Source organism: Seriola aureovittata, chromosome 7, assembly GCF_021018895.1.
Source record: "Seriola aureovittata isolate HTS-2021-v1 ecotype China chromosome 7, ASM2101889v1, whole genome shotgun sequence".
Taxonomy (NCBI): Eukaryota; Metazoa; Chordata; class Actinopteri; order Carangiformes; family Carangidae; genus Seriola; species Seriola aureovittata.
The window spans coordinates 28605635-28622863 of record NC_079370.1 but is presented as its reverse complement, the minus strand read 5'-3'; the positions used below and the strand labels follow the sequence as shown (position 1 = coordinate 28622863).

At 40.2% G+C, this 17229-nt stretch overlaps 1 protein-coding gene across 2 annotated transcripts in view; it reads right to left on the bottom strand.

The window, feature by feature from the left end:
* grik2 (glutamate receptor, ionotropic, kainate 2) overlaps positions 1 to 17229 on the bottom strand; it is a 332322-nt gene that overhangs the window by 108195 nt on the left and 206898 nt on the right. For both annotated transcript variants that reach the window (XM_056379853.1, XM_056379852.1), the window contains exons 8-10: positions 16402 to 16545; positions 13404 to 13511; positions 3648 to 3761 (exon numbers count right to left, since the gene is read on the bottom strand). In XM_056379853.1, coding sequence (XP_056235828.1) covers positions 3648 to 3761; positions 13404 to 13511; positions 16402 to 16545 — 366 coding nt within the window. The remainder of the gene's footprint in view (positions 1 to 3647; positions 3762 to 13403; positions 13512 to 16401; positions 16546 to 17229) is intronic.

Below are 17229 nucleotides of genomic sequence, written 5' to 3'. Positions count from 1 at the left end.
GCCGCTGTGGAGTTTATGTTGTCTCCACTTTTTCTGCTGCTTTATTCTGCTGTTATTTAATAGTTTTATCATATTGTTATCACCATATTTTTTACCCATCTTCTTCCCTTGTAACACAGTAACGTTTACTTAGAGAACTTTAAGTTACGTACTTTATACCTGTATGTAAGCACATTTTTACACAAGCACTTTTTTTTTTTAAGTTATTTTTTTGGGCTTTTCTATACCTTTATTAGAGCAGCAGTGAGAGAGATACAGGAATGTTTGGGGTGAGAGAGAGAGGGGATGACATGCAGTAAAGGGCCGTGGGTCGGATCCGAGCCCAGGCTGCTGCGGTAAGGACTGAGTCCTGGTACGCACTCCACACACAACCCGCACGAGTACTTTCACTCCTACCTGAGTAAAATCTATTGTAAATAAAAGTACTTGTACTTGAGTACAAATTTCCAGTACTCTTTCCATCCCTGATATTTGATCATTAAATGTAATATCTATGATGAGGCACATGCTGTCTCCACTGCCTCAGGCGCTGCATATCTTTTTCTATGGCTATCTTTTATTTTATTGGACTTTTTGCTTTACAACAGAATGAATTTTCAATTAAATGTAGAATTTTATATTTTGCAACACTAACTACAAGGCCTGCTCCTTGCTCTCCCTCACACATTACACAGTATATTATGTGCAGCTCCAGCCATTAGCCTAAAGGTACTTCATTTCCACTGCACCATTATGGGAGTGATTTCTAAAGTAGATAAACTGTTGATAGGCCAAGATCTCAACAGTAATTACATCATGTTTTATAGTACATAATCCCTGAGAAAATGATGAGAAGCTGGATGAAAGTGTGAATCAATCAAATATAACAAACCCAATTATTGTCAGCCCTCCCTCCTTTTCCTTGCTGCTCACAGCCATCACACATCTCCCCATGACTCAGTCCTGATATGGTAATTACAACCGTGGAGAGTCTTTCCTAATAACTGCAATCCAATCACTTCACAGCACGTGCGGAAGGAAAGAAGGCCCAAGATAAATAATGACAACCCGCAATTTACTTGATATTGTTATTTTTACACTTGCTTCCTCAATAACAGGATCATAAATTGCTTTAATTTTCCTTGCGTCTACACATCTCCCTCCACTGTCACTGTTCTCGCATGGAGCACAGTCTGTGTGTGTTGGTCTTGTAGGAGTATAGGCATGCACTAACTGAAGGCCTGCCCCTCAAAGCACAGGCAGTCAACAAGTGACCCACGATTGTTCAGTTACGCTAATTTCTAATTAGTTGTAATTCTTGGTTAGTAATGTTTGCACCACAAATCACATTACAAAGTTGGTGTTAATTCTGTGATAGGGAAATACGCTTGTTCATTTTCTTGCTGAGAATTAGATGAGAAGATTAATATCACTGCCAAGTCTGTGTGTTCAGTACAGAGGTAATGGGAGGCTGGGTGGTAATTAGCTTAGCTTAGCATAAAGATTGCAAGTTGGGGGAAAAAGCTAGCCTAGCCGTGTGCAAAGTTCAAGGATACACTTACAAACTCACTAATTAACAGTGTGTCACCCTTTTCTAATCTGCAGACAAACAGACCTGTGAAGACTGTAATTAATGTTTCAGCCATGTGCAGGAGACTTTTCATCACTGAGGCAGCCAGACGCTGAACACATTTACTGGGTCAATGATTGAAATGTTGGGGTTAAAAGGGGCCAGAGTTCATTTTTGCCCAGCCTTGATAGACATATGCTGTACTGATAGTAAAGCTGCCCGAGACTAATTTGCTTTTTTCTAAATAAAAGTGGCTTGACATGAATTTGACTCAAGTCCAAATTCTCCTATCACAGCCCTGCTCACCTGAACAGGCTCCGACTGGCCTCCAAACAAATTGTGCAAAATTTGTAATATTTAAGAAAATAACAAAAAAATTGATTGTCTTTATTCATTTACCTACTAAACGTTATATTATTGTCTAAATTGAAAGGGCAAAAAAATGAATAAGTAGTTGTTGTCATTTGTGCAGCTACTAATCAGGTCAAGAATGGACTTTGATGCTTGACATTTGAGTACTACAATAAGTCCTAAAGACACTAGCCATAAAACTATGCTCATGTCAACAGATCCATTCCCATGACAACTGAACAAACTAAGTGACATGGTATAAAGTACTACCTACTAAGTACTACCCTAGTAAATTTAGAGTCTGAATGGTGTTTCAAAGCCTCTTTACTGCCAGATATGTCATTCAGGTGGAGAATACTTTTCACTTTTTACTTTTTATTTGAATGTTAGCTTTTTTTGCAAAACAGTCTAAGTTTAAAACAGTCTAAAACAATAACACAATTAGCCTAAAAACATAGCATGATCAAAATTGTAATCGAAGAATGTGAACTTGTATTTGTATTATTAAACAGTGTAGCTAGTAAATGTAAGTCAAATGATGGTCGTATTTATGCAAAGATTTAAAGTACTGCTTCTTCTTAGAGTTCTGTCTGAATCCCTTTGTTTTTTGTCTTTCCTCAGGAAAGAAAGACAATGACACAACATGCCTGATAAATTTGTTGATAAGAGGCAGAGCCAGAAACCATGAAATCTTATTGGACGACCAATCAGTCAGTTTCCCTGCCTGAGCCTGCCTCCCACTAAACTGGAGTCCTCCACAGCTCTTAAGTCAACTGGCAGTTTGGGACTGCAGTGCTTTGGGGTACTGTACTTCCAATGAGTGGCAGAAAGTGCTCTGAAAAGAAAGGGCATCTCAGGCAAAGCACTGAAGAATTTTTCAAGAGGAAAAGCTTAAAAATAATGACATCTTTGGAGGGAGTCTGTCATGGCTGGGAGCTGCTCTAGCCTTCTATAATTGGGCCCCACATAAAGCACCATTACAATTTGATTTAGTTATAAACACACATTTAAAGCTGCAATGTTTAATATACACATTGTCAGCCCTAGCGAAAGGTAGCGGTTGTTGTTTAAAAGACTTCATTACCCAGAAATCCTGTTAGATAACTTAACAGGTGCACACAGAGCATGATATATTTACCAACTGGGTCAGTGTGTATTTTATACCAACGACCTGCTGAAATACTGATCTGACGCAATCTCCCCATCACTGTGTAGTGTACTGAATGAAACCCAGCCAGACCTGGACTATGAGATTTCTATAGCTCTCCATTTCACTGCAAGTTCAATTGATCAACTTTATTTCCCTGTTTTCCTTTGCTATATTCAGTGGCTCTGATTATAAATGAATATAAACACCAGAGTTATCAGCAAACAAACACAACACCAGCAGTTCATGTGGCCAAAATGGAGAGAATCAAAGATACTGAAGGGATCTACCCCCTTATATGAACACTTGTTATCATGTGACTAAAGTTACTCAGGTCATATAATGATGCCTGACCCAACTCTGTCTCCTGAAGAAGACTCGTGGATGCAGTTGAAAGCGCCACAAAACTACTAAGTGGACCACTGAGTTGAGTTGATTATTTTGGTGCCCACTCGGTTTGGTGTTGATGGTCACTGATGTCACACAATACAACATGGAAGCAAAGTGTAAAAGCTGCTTAACAGCAAAAGAAGAAGATAAAAAATAAAGAAATAGAAATGTCAACAGTAGTGAGGAAAGATGACTTGAATGATACATTACCAGAATAGTGGAGACGATCAGCGATCGATTGGATAAGGAATCAGAGACATTAGTTGTCTTCCCCTTCTGGTTGTCCGTCATGTTCAAGCCACTCGGAGGATCCCAGGTACCAATCTGTAAAAACCAAATACCATCCATTAGCCATAATGCTGATACCTTGAGGGGGGGGGGGGTCACCTGTCTATCACAGGGCTGACATATACAACCATTCACACTCATATTCACACTCCCTCAGTTACTCCTCACTTTGGCATTTATCTAAAAACTAATATTGGCTGTTTTGCTTTTGTCTCATCAGAAATTTCTACTTTTTGTCATGAAAGCAGTGGGAATACGACCACCCAGAAACCAGCCCATTGTGAGAGGAGTGAAGCAGAGCGTAAAGGAAGGATGTCCCGAACATTCAATTTCAGTCTGATATTTAAAAGGATCAATAACCAAAGTAACAACAAATTTTGTTTTCTGATTAAAAAATTAAATTGCTGTAGTGCAAAAAGTACAAAATAAAAAAAAAATAGATGAAAAAATTTGACACACAGGGACATTAAGTGCAGGATTACAGAGGATTACTCAGGATTACGTATCAACGTGTCTGCAGGCTCCTGTGATTTATGATCACCCCCAACACTTTTCTCTGCATTGATCCGACAGAGACAATCCTACTGACAAACAAGAACTCTGCAAGACCCTAAAAAACACTCACTGACAACGCTTTATTTATATCCAAGTTTGTTACATTTTTGCATGCATGACATCCCACACCCATACCTTCCCTCTGGCCACACGAAGGACACACTACATCCAGCATTGGTGCTGCACAGAAGTCCAAACTCTTCCAATATGACTGTAAATGCTAGGAGTACTGAGCTAGTAGAAGTAGTGTGCTGTCAGTAAAAGCAAGGCAAGCAGTCACAGCTAAAAACAGATATCAATTAGAACGATACTGAAGCAGAAGCAATATCTATCTATATCCACACATCTAAGAACAGTGTTCTGTCCCATAAAGGATGTGATGCCCATGTGCATCCATCATGTAATTTACTGTCCACTTGTGGCATCATCTCTGGAGGCTTGCTTGACCTCCTGCCGTTGTATCTACAGTTTCTGTGATTTTTGTGGGTGTGGCCGTATTCGTCGGTTAATAAATGCTCCTTCGTCTCCTCTGTGCTTTCCAACTACAGTCTGGACAATGAGCCATTAACGTTTAACAATACTGAGCCAGGAAAACACAAGATTCTGCGTTATGACATGAGTGTGTCATTGTCAGTTAATGGTCAATATCTTTATGATAGAGGCGATTATTGGATAGGAATAGGAATTTTTAGAAAGGAATAATCCTAATACTTCTTCAGCCAGGAAGGAGTGCAGTTGGCTGTTGCCTACTGTAAGAGTGACTGCACGTCACTGGCTGGTATAAGCTTTTACACTAACCGCACACATTATTAGGAACACCTGTGCACCTGCTTATTCATGCAATTATCCTATCAGCCAGTCATGTGGCTACAGTACAATGCATACAATCCTGCAGATACAGGTGACGAGATTCAGTTATTGTTCACATCAAACATCAGAATGCGGAAAGAATGTAATCTCAGTGACTGCGGTGTCATTGTCGTCTAAGAGTATTTCTGAAAGTGCTGATTTCCTGAGATTTTCACGTTCAACAGTTTCAAAAACAAAAATCGCTCAGTGAGCAGCAGTTCTTCTTGATGAGAGAGTTCAGAGGAGAATGGACAGACTGGTTGGAGCTGACAGAAACAGTCACTCAGATAACCTCTCTGTACAGCTGCGTAGAGCAGGAAAGCTTCTCAGAATGCACAACATGTACAACCTTGAGGTGGAAGCACAACAACAGCAGAGGAGGACGTCAGGTTTCACTTCCTGTCACCAAGAACAGACACCGGAGGCTGCAGTGGACACAGATTCCCTAACACTGGGAGGTTGAAGACCTGGTCTGATGGAGCTCAGTTTCTGTTGAGGAATTAGATGTGGTAGAATCCTGAGTTTGAATCCATGGACCCCTTGTGTCAACAGTGCAGGCTGGTGTTTGAGGTGGTGGTGTTTTTTCTCGATGCACTTTGGTCCCCAATCGATCATGGTTTGAATGCCACAGCCTATCTGAATGTTGTTGCTGAGTCTCTGCATCCTTATGTAGTGTAAAACTTTGATTTGTATATATTCTTTATGGGTGGGCTCCACCTCCCATCTCCAGGAAGTATAAATAACTCATCAATTAATTCTTGAATATAATTAAACCAATCAGTCTGATATCAGAAGTCATTCCTTGTTGATTCAATGGTCTCTGGTCTCTACTTCAAAGAAATGCAACAGAACATGGACCGAGTCTAAACAAAGACATTTACTAATTACGCCTAAAAACAGAGGGGAAATATAATGTCTGATAATCACCAAGATGAAATGTGGAGCAGCAGAACAGGGTTAATCAATAGCTGATAAAATAAACTGTGTAATGAACTGGGAAATTGTGGGTTTTTCCTGGTCGGACTCTGCAGTAGTTGGTGTTGGAAGTTGGGAACGTCTGTATGTAGCAAAAGAAAGAACAAAGAACATGTGAACAAAAAATGACAAAAGGGAAAATAAGTGCACAACAGCAGAATGGCAAAAAGCCAAAAAGCAATGTGCAAAGTAATCCCAGTGGTTTTATTCCCTGGGGGCTGACACACATCTCAGGGACGGTACATCTCCTCTCTTTTGTTTCAACTAGAGAAGCGAGTCATTCTCTCTAGAGCTTTTGCTTTGTTTTCTCTCGAGCTCCTCACAAACGTCGCATCCACCTTCCACCATGACTCACTATAACAAACAACATATGAACCTGATGGTGATATTAATGACAAAAAAAGGAACAATACAAACATGGATTTCATATTAGTCATCATTCAAAACACGACATCAAACAACGTAAATGTTTCCTTACACTTAAAGGATGCTGGTAGTCTGGCCACATGGTAGATACTGTCTTTTACTTTATATTCTACATGTAGGTCGTTCTATAGGACAGAAATCTGGGGACTGAACTAAATCACATAAAAACATTACACGGGTTACAGAATAGTAGGACAGTTAATTATATATTATTTCAGATTGTGGCTTGTGATTTATGATTGTGTATCTAAAGAGGGACAGAGAGAGATGGGGAAACATTAGTTTATGTGTGTGCATATATGTGTGAGTCCTGCATTTACACATCAGTGATAATCACCGTCCTTTTGGTGTCACTTTTCCTGTAAAAGTAACAATCAAATACCATTATAGAGACAGAATCTCATTCAGTCTTATCTCTCTGACGTGCTAATAGCTACTGTTTTTCCTTTGTCTCCGTTTCCTGATAGTTTGATGGTGGGTAGGCCAGAAGGGTAAATCCTTTTGGGTCTATAAACTTTACATGTCCTTACTATGAATTCTTTAATAGCCTGTGACTGATGACTCCTTTATGGCCACAATTTACTATCTTCTAATGGCTACTTGCAGTATGATAACGCTCCATGTCACAAAGCTAAAACCAGTTTTATGACTGTGACATTGAGTTCAGTGAACTTCAGCGCCGCCCCCCCCCCCCACCCCCCAGTCTCCAGATCTGAATCCAGTAGAACACCTTCGGGATGTGGTAGAACACGAGATTGGCAGAATTAATGTGCATCTCACAAAAATGCAGAAATGATGTGATGCGATGCAACCCCACAGCCCTGAGCATCACTAGAAGGAACCAGAAACACTCCAACCCACGCCAGCCACACATTCCTGAGGGCTCCTCTGATGCCCTACGTGAGGGCCCAAGATAGGCTTTGTAATTGCAAATCAACTTTTTAATTCAGGCTTCATGAGGCTGGAGGGCTTTTATTAATAGAGTAAATTATTCATGGAGGTGCAGGCACACACAGCACCCAGAACAGAGGTCAGGAGCTGCTGTGAGGCAAGTACCGGTGAGGATGCTGAAGTGTGAAGTGTTAGCAGTTGCATGTGAGAATATCATTTCTCTCACTGGTGGTAGCAGGTTTTCTTCCCACTGATAATCTCATGAATCATAAATTGACTGCAGAACATGGGAGAGATGCCATTCCTAGGAAAAGATATACACCATAGATACACCTTTTTGTATGAGTACACAAACACATGCTGAGCTAAATGCCATGACATGCAATGATGCACTCATGTCACCTGATGTTAAAGGTAGGTTTGTATTTCACTTGGATGTTAGCCAAATCCAATGGATATCTTCCAGAGTTACAGTCTGCTGAGCTTCAATGACAGGATGCAGCAGGAAACTGTAAATTACATAAAGTAGAATTCACACAGTGAACTCCCATATCAGTGTATTTATGTTCACATGGAGAGCTATGACACATCTCTGTCTTTGCTGGATCAATGTGAGGATGTTTTAGAACAACATTAGCACTGTGCAAAAAAAACAGCCCCCTCATTAATTTCATTGAGACCCCAACAATGGTACAGCAGCATCACGGATTCAAAGGGCTTCTGGAGATTATTTACATTATAACTCTACAATTAACCTAATGATAACTGTGTCAGCTTCATAACTTCCCAGAGTTGTAAAACCTTTGTACCTGGCCTGGCATCAGTTACAAGCCATTATTGAAGTTCATTACATTACATTACAGGACATGCAGAGTTACGGACCCACAATTGACACTTTGTGACTCTTCCCACCATCAAACTATCAAATTGATAGGAAATAGAGACAAAGGACCCTTTTCTCACAAGCAGACCAGCTTTTAACATGTCAGAGAGATGCACAACCAGACCATGGGTCAAAGGGTCAGCTCCAGAGGATCAACCAATGGACACCAGACAACTGGAGAATATAGGCAAAATCTCCAGTTTGTAACAATAAGACTCTGTCTATTGATATTTGATTGTTTCTTATATAGAAAAGTAACAACAAAAGGTCTGATTATCACTAAGGTGTGAATCCTGGCCACACACAAACACACAAACCAGTCTCTCCCCTTTCCCTCTGTCCCTCTTAGATAACCAAATCATAAACTACAACCCACATTCCAATCCTGGGTAGTGACCAGCAGAACTCTCTTCACAGACACAGATCTGAGGAACAATATATAATGAAATATCTAACTGTTCTGTAACTCATGAGATGTTCCTATGCAATAGTTTAATCCCAAACTTCTATCCCATAGAGTGTTTGAAATGTAACATGTAGATTTTAAGACAATGTCCTTCATGTGACCATACTGTCAGCATCCTTCACACGAGGTAACACACTACACGACATCCATGATGTCTATATTATTAATTTTGTTACTATTATAGTAATATATTATATATATTATAAACATTTCGTAAAACTAATAGTCCATAAATGTGGATTACACAGCAGTTATTTATTAAGTTGTTTGATCAGTTAACCACTTGTATTATGATTAATTCCAGGTTTGAAGGATGTAATATGAAATCCACACTTGTATTACTCCTGTCTGTCATTATTAGTGCCATTAGGTTTATATGTTGTTTCATTTAAGGTTTTATTTTCATGGTGGAAGACGAATGTGTGAGTTTATAGGTAAACTCTAGAATTAAACAATTCAAAAGTACCGAGGAAAATGATTCTCTTCACCAAGCTGAAAGACAAGGGGAGACGGGTGACGCCCCTGAAATGTGCACCAACCCCCAGGGGATAAAACAGTTGTGATCAATTCACACATTAGCTCTTAGCTACAGCTCTTAGCTCCTAGCTTTTAGCCACTGCTCTTAGCCATTTTGTACTTTATCATTTTGTCCACATCCTTTATTCTTCCTTTGCCCCGTGCTCCAAGTAACATTCTTTTTGTTTATTTCAATAAGCCAAGTCAAGACCAACTGAACCAAAACAACAGAAGTGCCTCAGAGTCATTTTCTTTTTAAATTTTATCATGTTTTCATTTTTGAAGATTTTTGACACCGGAAGAATCTGTCACCGTGATAACGGGACACGGCCTCGAGGAGAATCCACCTAGATCCTGTGTTTCCAGGGTTACCACGGCAACCACAGCCACCTGGGTTCCAGCCAAGGGTCTTCAGCTACAGCGCGACTCACAGTAGGCCGGTCTTAACACTCTGCTCATGACTGGGTCGAAATATAGTAATATTTAATCATCAAATCTCATTCATAGTATCATCAGCTGTATAGCCATAACATATCCTCTCCCACCATTGCCAACTCATCACACTGATCATTTCATTATTATTTTCATCTTTATGATTATTACACCTTGCATTTACTCTGTAGATAGTAGTTTAGTTAATAAACTCCTTTATTTACACCCAGTTGTTGTCCTGTTGTATTCTTTTGATGTAGAGACTAGAGATCCATTGATTCGAGAAGTCATGGCTTCCGATATGAGATTGATAACATTAATCAATGAGGTAATTCATTGTTGTCCTCCTGAAGACTGGTGCCCCTTTTCAACGCGAGCAAATTCTAAATTGTGGTGTTCACGCTACACACCTTTCCTAAGCCGTGATCCTGCATCTGATGAGCCACCAAACTCAGCTCTGTTACTCTAACCAACCTTCCTGGATCATATATTTCATCTGCTTACTGTTAACGGAAACAACACACTTTCACCACCAACAGCCCGTTGAATTTTTTTTTCTAAATATCCCATAACTGTCAGCGACCTCTTTCTTTCTCTGTCAGCCCTTATTATGCACAGAGATGAGAGGAAACATGAGAGAGTTCTGAGTAAAATAAGAAAAACAGCTTGAGTTCCTGGCAAGCTTTGAAATCAATCTGATTTGTCACACAAACATACAGAGCCGGAGTGTGCTGTCAGCTACAGTAGCTGGATCTAATGTCTGCACTGTTAGCTGCAGAAAAAACCTTCCATCTGTCAGAGTCACACAAAAACAAAAATGAGGCAGAATCTCCCATTGCGTCGAGTCTAAGCACTTTTTGAGTTGCATGGCAACAAAGTGGAGTTTCCACCACAGTCTTAGTGAGGAAACAATTAACAGTTAATGTCACTTTTAAAAAAAAAAATCATGATGTGACTTGGCTTTGGTGTGACTAGATTTTTTCCACTTTCTTTTACAGGGGATCTCTTCACGGCTCGTACAGACAGGAGGAATATGATTTGAACCATCAATAACATGTGGACTTGAAGTACTGTACTGAGGGCAGACTATGTCACATGTCTCTGAAACGTGTCTCATATTCATATTTTGCTTTGACCTGATGAAGCTAAGTTTGTGCTGTATAACCATTAAAGTGTGTCTTCACTGTGCATGTTAACATTGTCTTTCTGTTCTGTTTGTCAAAATGCAGATTTAGTGTCACATTCTAACAAAATTTCCATAATTTAAATCTGACATTTGGCCTGTCCTGGTGGCTCAGTGAACTTGCCTGTTCCACTGAGGTGAAGTCCTGAATTTCAATCTGGACCTCAGTCACATGTCGTGCCTCTCCTCTCCAGACCTTCCTGTCTAATTCTGAATTGAACTTGAACATTCTTTTAAGTTGATGGCAACTTTGGGGCTGGCTCAGTGTGGCGGTTTGATCCTCATGTATTCCTTGGATGGATGGATCCAATTTATTTTGATTACAATACATAGCTCTTACTGAGGCTTTGTAGTTACTTCACAAGTCTCCCGGCAACTTGGTCAGAAAGTTCCTTTGGAGGATTGGCTGTGGACAAGCAACAGCTAAATACATAAAAAGGAAAAACAGTGTGGGGCACTGTGACACTGTAACCTTGCATCTCAATCATGAAACACTGTTGATGGTTTGAAATCTGTGAAGATGAAGATTCATGGTTATCCAAGAAAAGCTGAATGGAGGACTGACTGGTTAGGAGATCCACACCTGTCAGTCAGACCGGAAGAAGCCTCTTGGATGACAGGTGAAATGTCAAAAGAGTAAAAAAAAAAAGTATCTAAACAAGGCCAAGGACCCTCAAATAAACTCTTCTTGGATTGGTTGAAACCAAACTGTGAGCTCTGTTAAGTTTCAAAACATAAATGTGGAGATTTGGGTTGACTGCTGTTTGCTCTAAAAAGTCATGGAACTGCAGTTTTTTTACTCTTAGTGTCTGTAGCTGAGTCGGCACTATGTTAATTGAACAAAAGGAGGAGCCTGTCAATTTTTTGGATTCCATGAGACAGTCGACAGACTCACAAACAGCCATCTCAGCCTCCAAGTGATGCATTGTATTTCAGCCAAAAGTCAAAACCTTTCAAAGTCTACACATGGACATTCTAATATTTGCCAAATGTTATGTATTAGTGAGACAATAAACATTTGGGATGCAGTCATGCTTCCATATTTGTTAACAAACTGATGTTAATACAAACTTAAATGAATAGTTTGAAGTTTCTGTCAATCCTAGAGTGAGATGAGAACGTGTTTGGAGCTGGACTCGGGACCGGACAGGGTTCAGGTCTGGCTCTGTCCAGTTCACACACACACATCTATCAACACCTCCAAAGCTCACACATGGACACATTGTATCTTATTTGTTTTAGATACAAACTAAAACTACAGACAGTGAGCACAGAGCTTAAGTTTGGTTTTGGTCCCAGAACTGGCAGCTGATGAGGAGGTGGCAACACACGCACCAGCTGCTCGAACTCTTTTGTGGTTCAGGGAATCAAGTTGACCCCAGACAGAAACATTTACTCCTACACACACTTATCACCTCTGCATTGATCTATTAAAAAGGTCAACATTTCAGTCACAAGGACCTTTCCCGAGACATATCAACCATAAAATGACATAGTTCTTATTAGAGGATAATCCACAGCTGTATCGGAGGTGTGTCCATGATCACATGTGGCAGCTTATCCAATTAGGATTTCCTCCATTGTCAAAAAATACAATATCTGACAATTATTATAAACTGTTTTTTCAAGTTGTTATGTTTGTATGTATATATACAAACCCCCCAAAAGCTCATGCACACCACACATCCAGCTTTGGTGGGTAGGGAGCTTCAAGGGTATAAAATAATATACATAAATACCTATAGATACTGAAATAGAAGAGGGGGCTGAACATAGACACATTCTTGACATTAAATTGGTAATAATATTAATCAATGCAGAGGTGATAAATGTGTGCAGGAATTACCTTTCTATCCAAACTGGCAACCTCCCTGTGATGACCAACTGTGCAGCCACAACAACCAGCAGCTGTTTGATAAGAAACAGTTCCAGCATGAAACATTTACATTTCTACGTGTTGCACACACTAAACGAAACTAAATCAAAACAACACACTAATCTGTAAGCTACAGAGGTGGTGATGCACTTAACTCTGGACAAAACCAGGTTAGCTGTTTCCCCTTTCTTCCAGTCTTCATGCTATGCTAGGCTAACTATGTCCCACCTGAACACACAGACATAAGATTGATATTGACCTCATCTCAGAAAGAAGGGAAACTATTCCTTTACACAGACAAGTCACTGGTAAAATTTGTTTTTTTTTATTTAATTCTAATTGAATACGTATAGTAAGTTTAGAAAATGCCATGTCATTCATAGCCACTGTTTCCAGTGACTGATGGACCTGCAATATGGCTGCCAGAGAGTTCCCTCAAGGCCCCTTCACTGATGATTGCATTCACACCTACATGTTAATGAGGTATTTTTTTGTGTGTGTGTGTGTTGATATTTTATGAATCACTACTACTTTTCCGCTTCTGTTTTATATATATACATACACACACACACACACACACACACACACACACACACACACACACACACACACATTAAAAATACAACCTTCTCAAGACCCTCCTCCTTCAGACTGATGACATCGAGGTCGAAGTCTGTCCTCAAGCCGTTGGTGCGGTTGAAAGTGATTCTCCCGGTCAGGCCGTCCCAGTGGGCCTACAGTGACACACACAGACACACCAACAGTATCAGAGGAGACATTCAACCACCAGAATTAACCCCACATCTCTGCTTTCCAATATGTGTTTGGTGTCGCTGTTTGAGGCAGAGCAATCAAAGAACGATATCCACACACTCACACACTGTTTCTGTTTGTACAGTCTTCCCTGGCATCAAGGTGCCTACACACACTCTGAGGCTGCATTTGTGACAGTGGGAAGGCAATTACCCAATCTTTACAGATATTTAGGGATGTGATAGGATACAATGTAGCATGAAAGTGGCTCAGAGCGGGAAAGGCTTTTTCTCAGGCACAGCAAATCATCACAATGCTGCTGTGACTGGGAGCCGGGAACTTCAGGGCCTATCTTTAGTGAGATGAGTGGGAGTCACAGATCTGGAAGTTACTTAGAACAGTCAACTGTGCTAGAAAGCATTTGTCATACTACTCATACTCATACTACTTTGACTCAGTGTCTGAATACCTGTCTATAGACACCAGCACTGTTCACACATACAGTCATACGCGTACGTCCAATTACGACTACCAAGGATCAGGTGAGGAGTGTCTGTCAGTCTTTGAGGTAAGATAACAATATGTGAATGTGTTCTGTCTTTCAGTCTGTTTTTGGTCCAGAACAAGATATTTCATGGAAATCTGGTCTGGATATTCATGTCTCCACCATGTCATTAGGTCCAGCAGGTAAATCAGATGGTTTCTGGTCACATTTCTTTTAGCACCGCCGCCAGGCCATGTGCAGAATGTGGTATCTCAACAACTGTTGGACAGTCATGCTCCTCAGATGATGATTCCTTAATGTTTTCTGTCACACAGATCAGAACTGTGTAGCCTCACTATCAAGCCAAGATTTACATTTGAACAAAAGAGATCAAAAGTCAAACAGCCAGATTACCAAGACAACTGTTGTCATACACCACCCAAACAACTTTATCTCTCTCTCGCTCTCTAAATGTGTGTATTTATATATTTCTGTACGTAATAGTTGTATGTATAGACATATATAAGGGGGGGTAAGACACTTCGACACATTGAATGGACGAGCTGGGGACTGAACCACCAACCTTCTGATTAGTGGAAGACCTGCTCTACCTCTTGAGCTCACATGTGGTAGACTTCAAAACAACCTGGTATTGCAGGTTGTGAGATTAAGAATATTAATGATTATTTCCAAAAATTGGTGGGGGCAGAAAGGTCACTGGATCATTAAAATTACAAGGGTTCATCCTCTGGAGAGCATGACCCCATCCAATATGTACCATCGACATGGATGCCACTTTTCATGGAACTTTGAACAGATGTTGTAATTATTTTTATTATATCCTGTAATACTCTGCAAACACAGACAGTTTATTCGTTGCTAGTGATGGGGACAATCTGCAGGGTTTTTGAGTGTATATCCTACATACTTTATAGATTAACAGAACATTTTTCAACTCATAGACCACTTGAAAAAATGTTGGTGGCCCACATCCGACCCTGTAACAATACAGAGGCCAAAGAATACGTTCTCAGAGTATTTTTTTTTCTAATTATAACGATGGAAGATTCTAGCCTGAACTGAAATCAGGGGAAGCTTGATTTTTTCTTTTTTTGTTTGACAGGGGAGAAATCATTTGTCGATTCACCATCTTTATCTTCTGTTGCGAACTGGCTGTTTTGAAAGTCCAGTTTTTGCAAGGGATCTAAGACCTTAACATTCAATCAGACTGAGATCACGAACAAGTAAACGGCGAGGTGCGGCGGCGAAGTGGTCCAGCCGGTAACAACTTAAAAGTTCCTACCACTTGTTTATCACAGTGACAGGCCTTCATTTGAGAAAATACAATGATGCAAGAAATTTTGAAACATTTTTAATTATTTTAAAAATCATTTTGTTGTAAAACACTTACTTTTATTTTCACCAACATTGTACTGTTTAGCAAATGATTTCTCTGCCCACTTGTGATATCTTTGCGATACCTTTGCGGATCCACCCCAGGTTGGGAATCACTGAGAAAATGTATACACATTCCACTTCAAGAACAATCTGGGGACATTATTAAATGAGTTCTTCAGGTCAGTAAAGATCCTGTGGGACAGAATATTTCAACGACAATGTCATGTCAGCTAGTGTCGAGGCTCATCATTTTACACCAGCATAAATGGTGCCAATGACTTTTCTGCAATGTAGCCGTTGAGTTAAACAGTGTCGTCTTAGAAATGCTGGCATCCTCCTGTTTGACTCTAAGGGCTTAGAGATCCTCAAGACGGAGGACAAAGAAAGCCTAAAAGCAGCAGATGGGGAGGAGATGGAAAGAAGAGCGGGAACGAGGGGAGGGTCAGGGAGGCAAAGATGAGATTTGCATGGTGAAAAACTGTGCGCTTAATATAAATACATCCAAATCTCTACCCATATGGTTTGATTCTTAGAAGTATTTTCATGATCTCTGCAAACTAAAAGAGAACAGAAGTTTGGAGAGCCCTAAATATAGTTTGCTTAATCCCCTGCGTTTCCACAGATAGAAAGCTCTGGATTAACCGTCCCAGCTTCACAAACGCTGCAAACTGTGGGGTAATTACCCAAAATTTAGATAATGTTGTGTTTATGTTTCTGCATAGATGATTAATGTGGAAATTCAGAGAGCAGGATCAACATGGCTGATTCCTCAGGGGAGTATGTACGTACACAAACTGGAAATATAACTTCCATATAAATAAATACACTGATAAATGATTTCTATTTATTCATATTTCCCTTCTTGAGTGCCTTAGTCTTATTTATATTCCGCCGCTGCCCGCTTTCCTGAGAGCACGTGTTTTCTGTGTGAAGGTGCGGTGTATGTTGAGGAAGAAGACAGAATGGGGAGCAGGTAGAGAAGCATCTACCTCTTTGATGAGGGCCATGAAGCGGTTCCCGAAGCGCCAGGGCTTGTGTCGGTTGCACTGTAATGAGCTGACAGTGATCTGCTGAGACTGCTGCACAGCCACGGCCACCACGTGCACAGCATCATACATCAGCGCAGCGTCCGTCTGCAAACCAAGACAGGGAGGGTAGAAACCGGGCATTATTAACATGGGATACAGCACACAGCGAATCACAGCGGCCTGGCAGGATGGATCAGCTCAGAATCAGAGAAATTTCAATATCATGATGGCTTCTCAAAGCTTCCCGTCAAAACACATGTGTATGGATCTGGGTCTATTCATGCTACAGACACAATCGCCATAAATATTCGATCATTTCAGCGTTGACAAAATATGCAGTTATCGGAAAAGAACTTAGGGCAGGAGTAGTGATTGTATTCTGTAAGAAAAACTACTATAATGAGTATAAGAGCAGATCTAACATATAAAATAAGAATGAATAAAACTAATGAAAAAATTACAAACATATAAATATGCTACTGACATTTTCAACCCATATTAATAAGGATTCCATGCGTGTGAATCGCCAGTATAGATTACAGTGAGATAAATCATGAAAAATAAAGGAAAGAGATGATATAAAAACACTATATAGAGAATTTGTGTGGCTGTTATATACAAAACCCAAAAATGTTTTACAAGCATATTTTAGTTTATGAGTAGAGACAGACGGAGACTGTCAGTGGCTCATTCATCTGCTGCAGATTTACATGTTACTGCAGCATGAGAGATGAGGGCTGTCACTCCTCCCCCTTCAGGGTTTCAACTCTAAAGCATCACGTAACACTG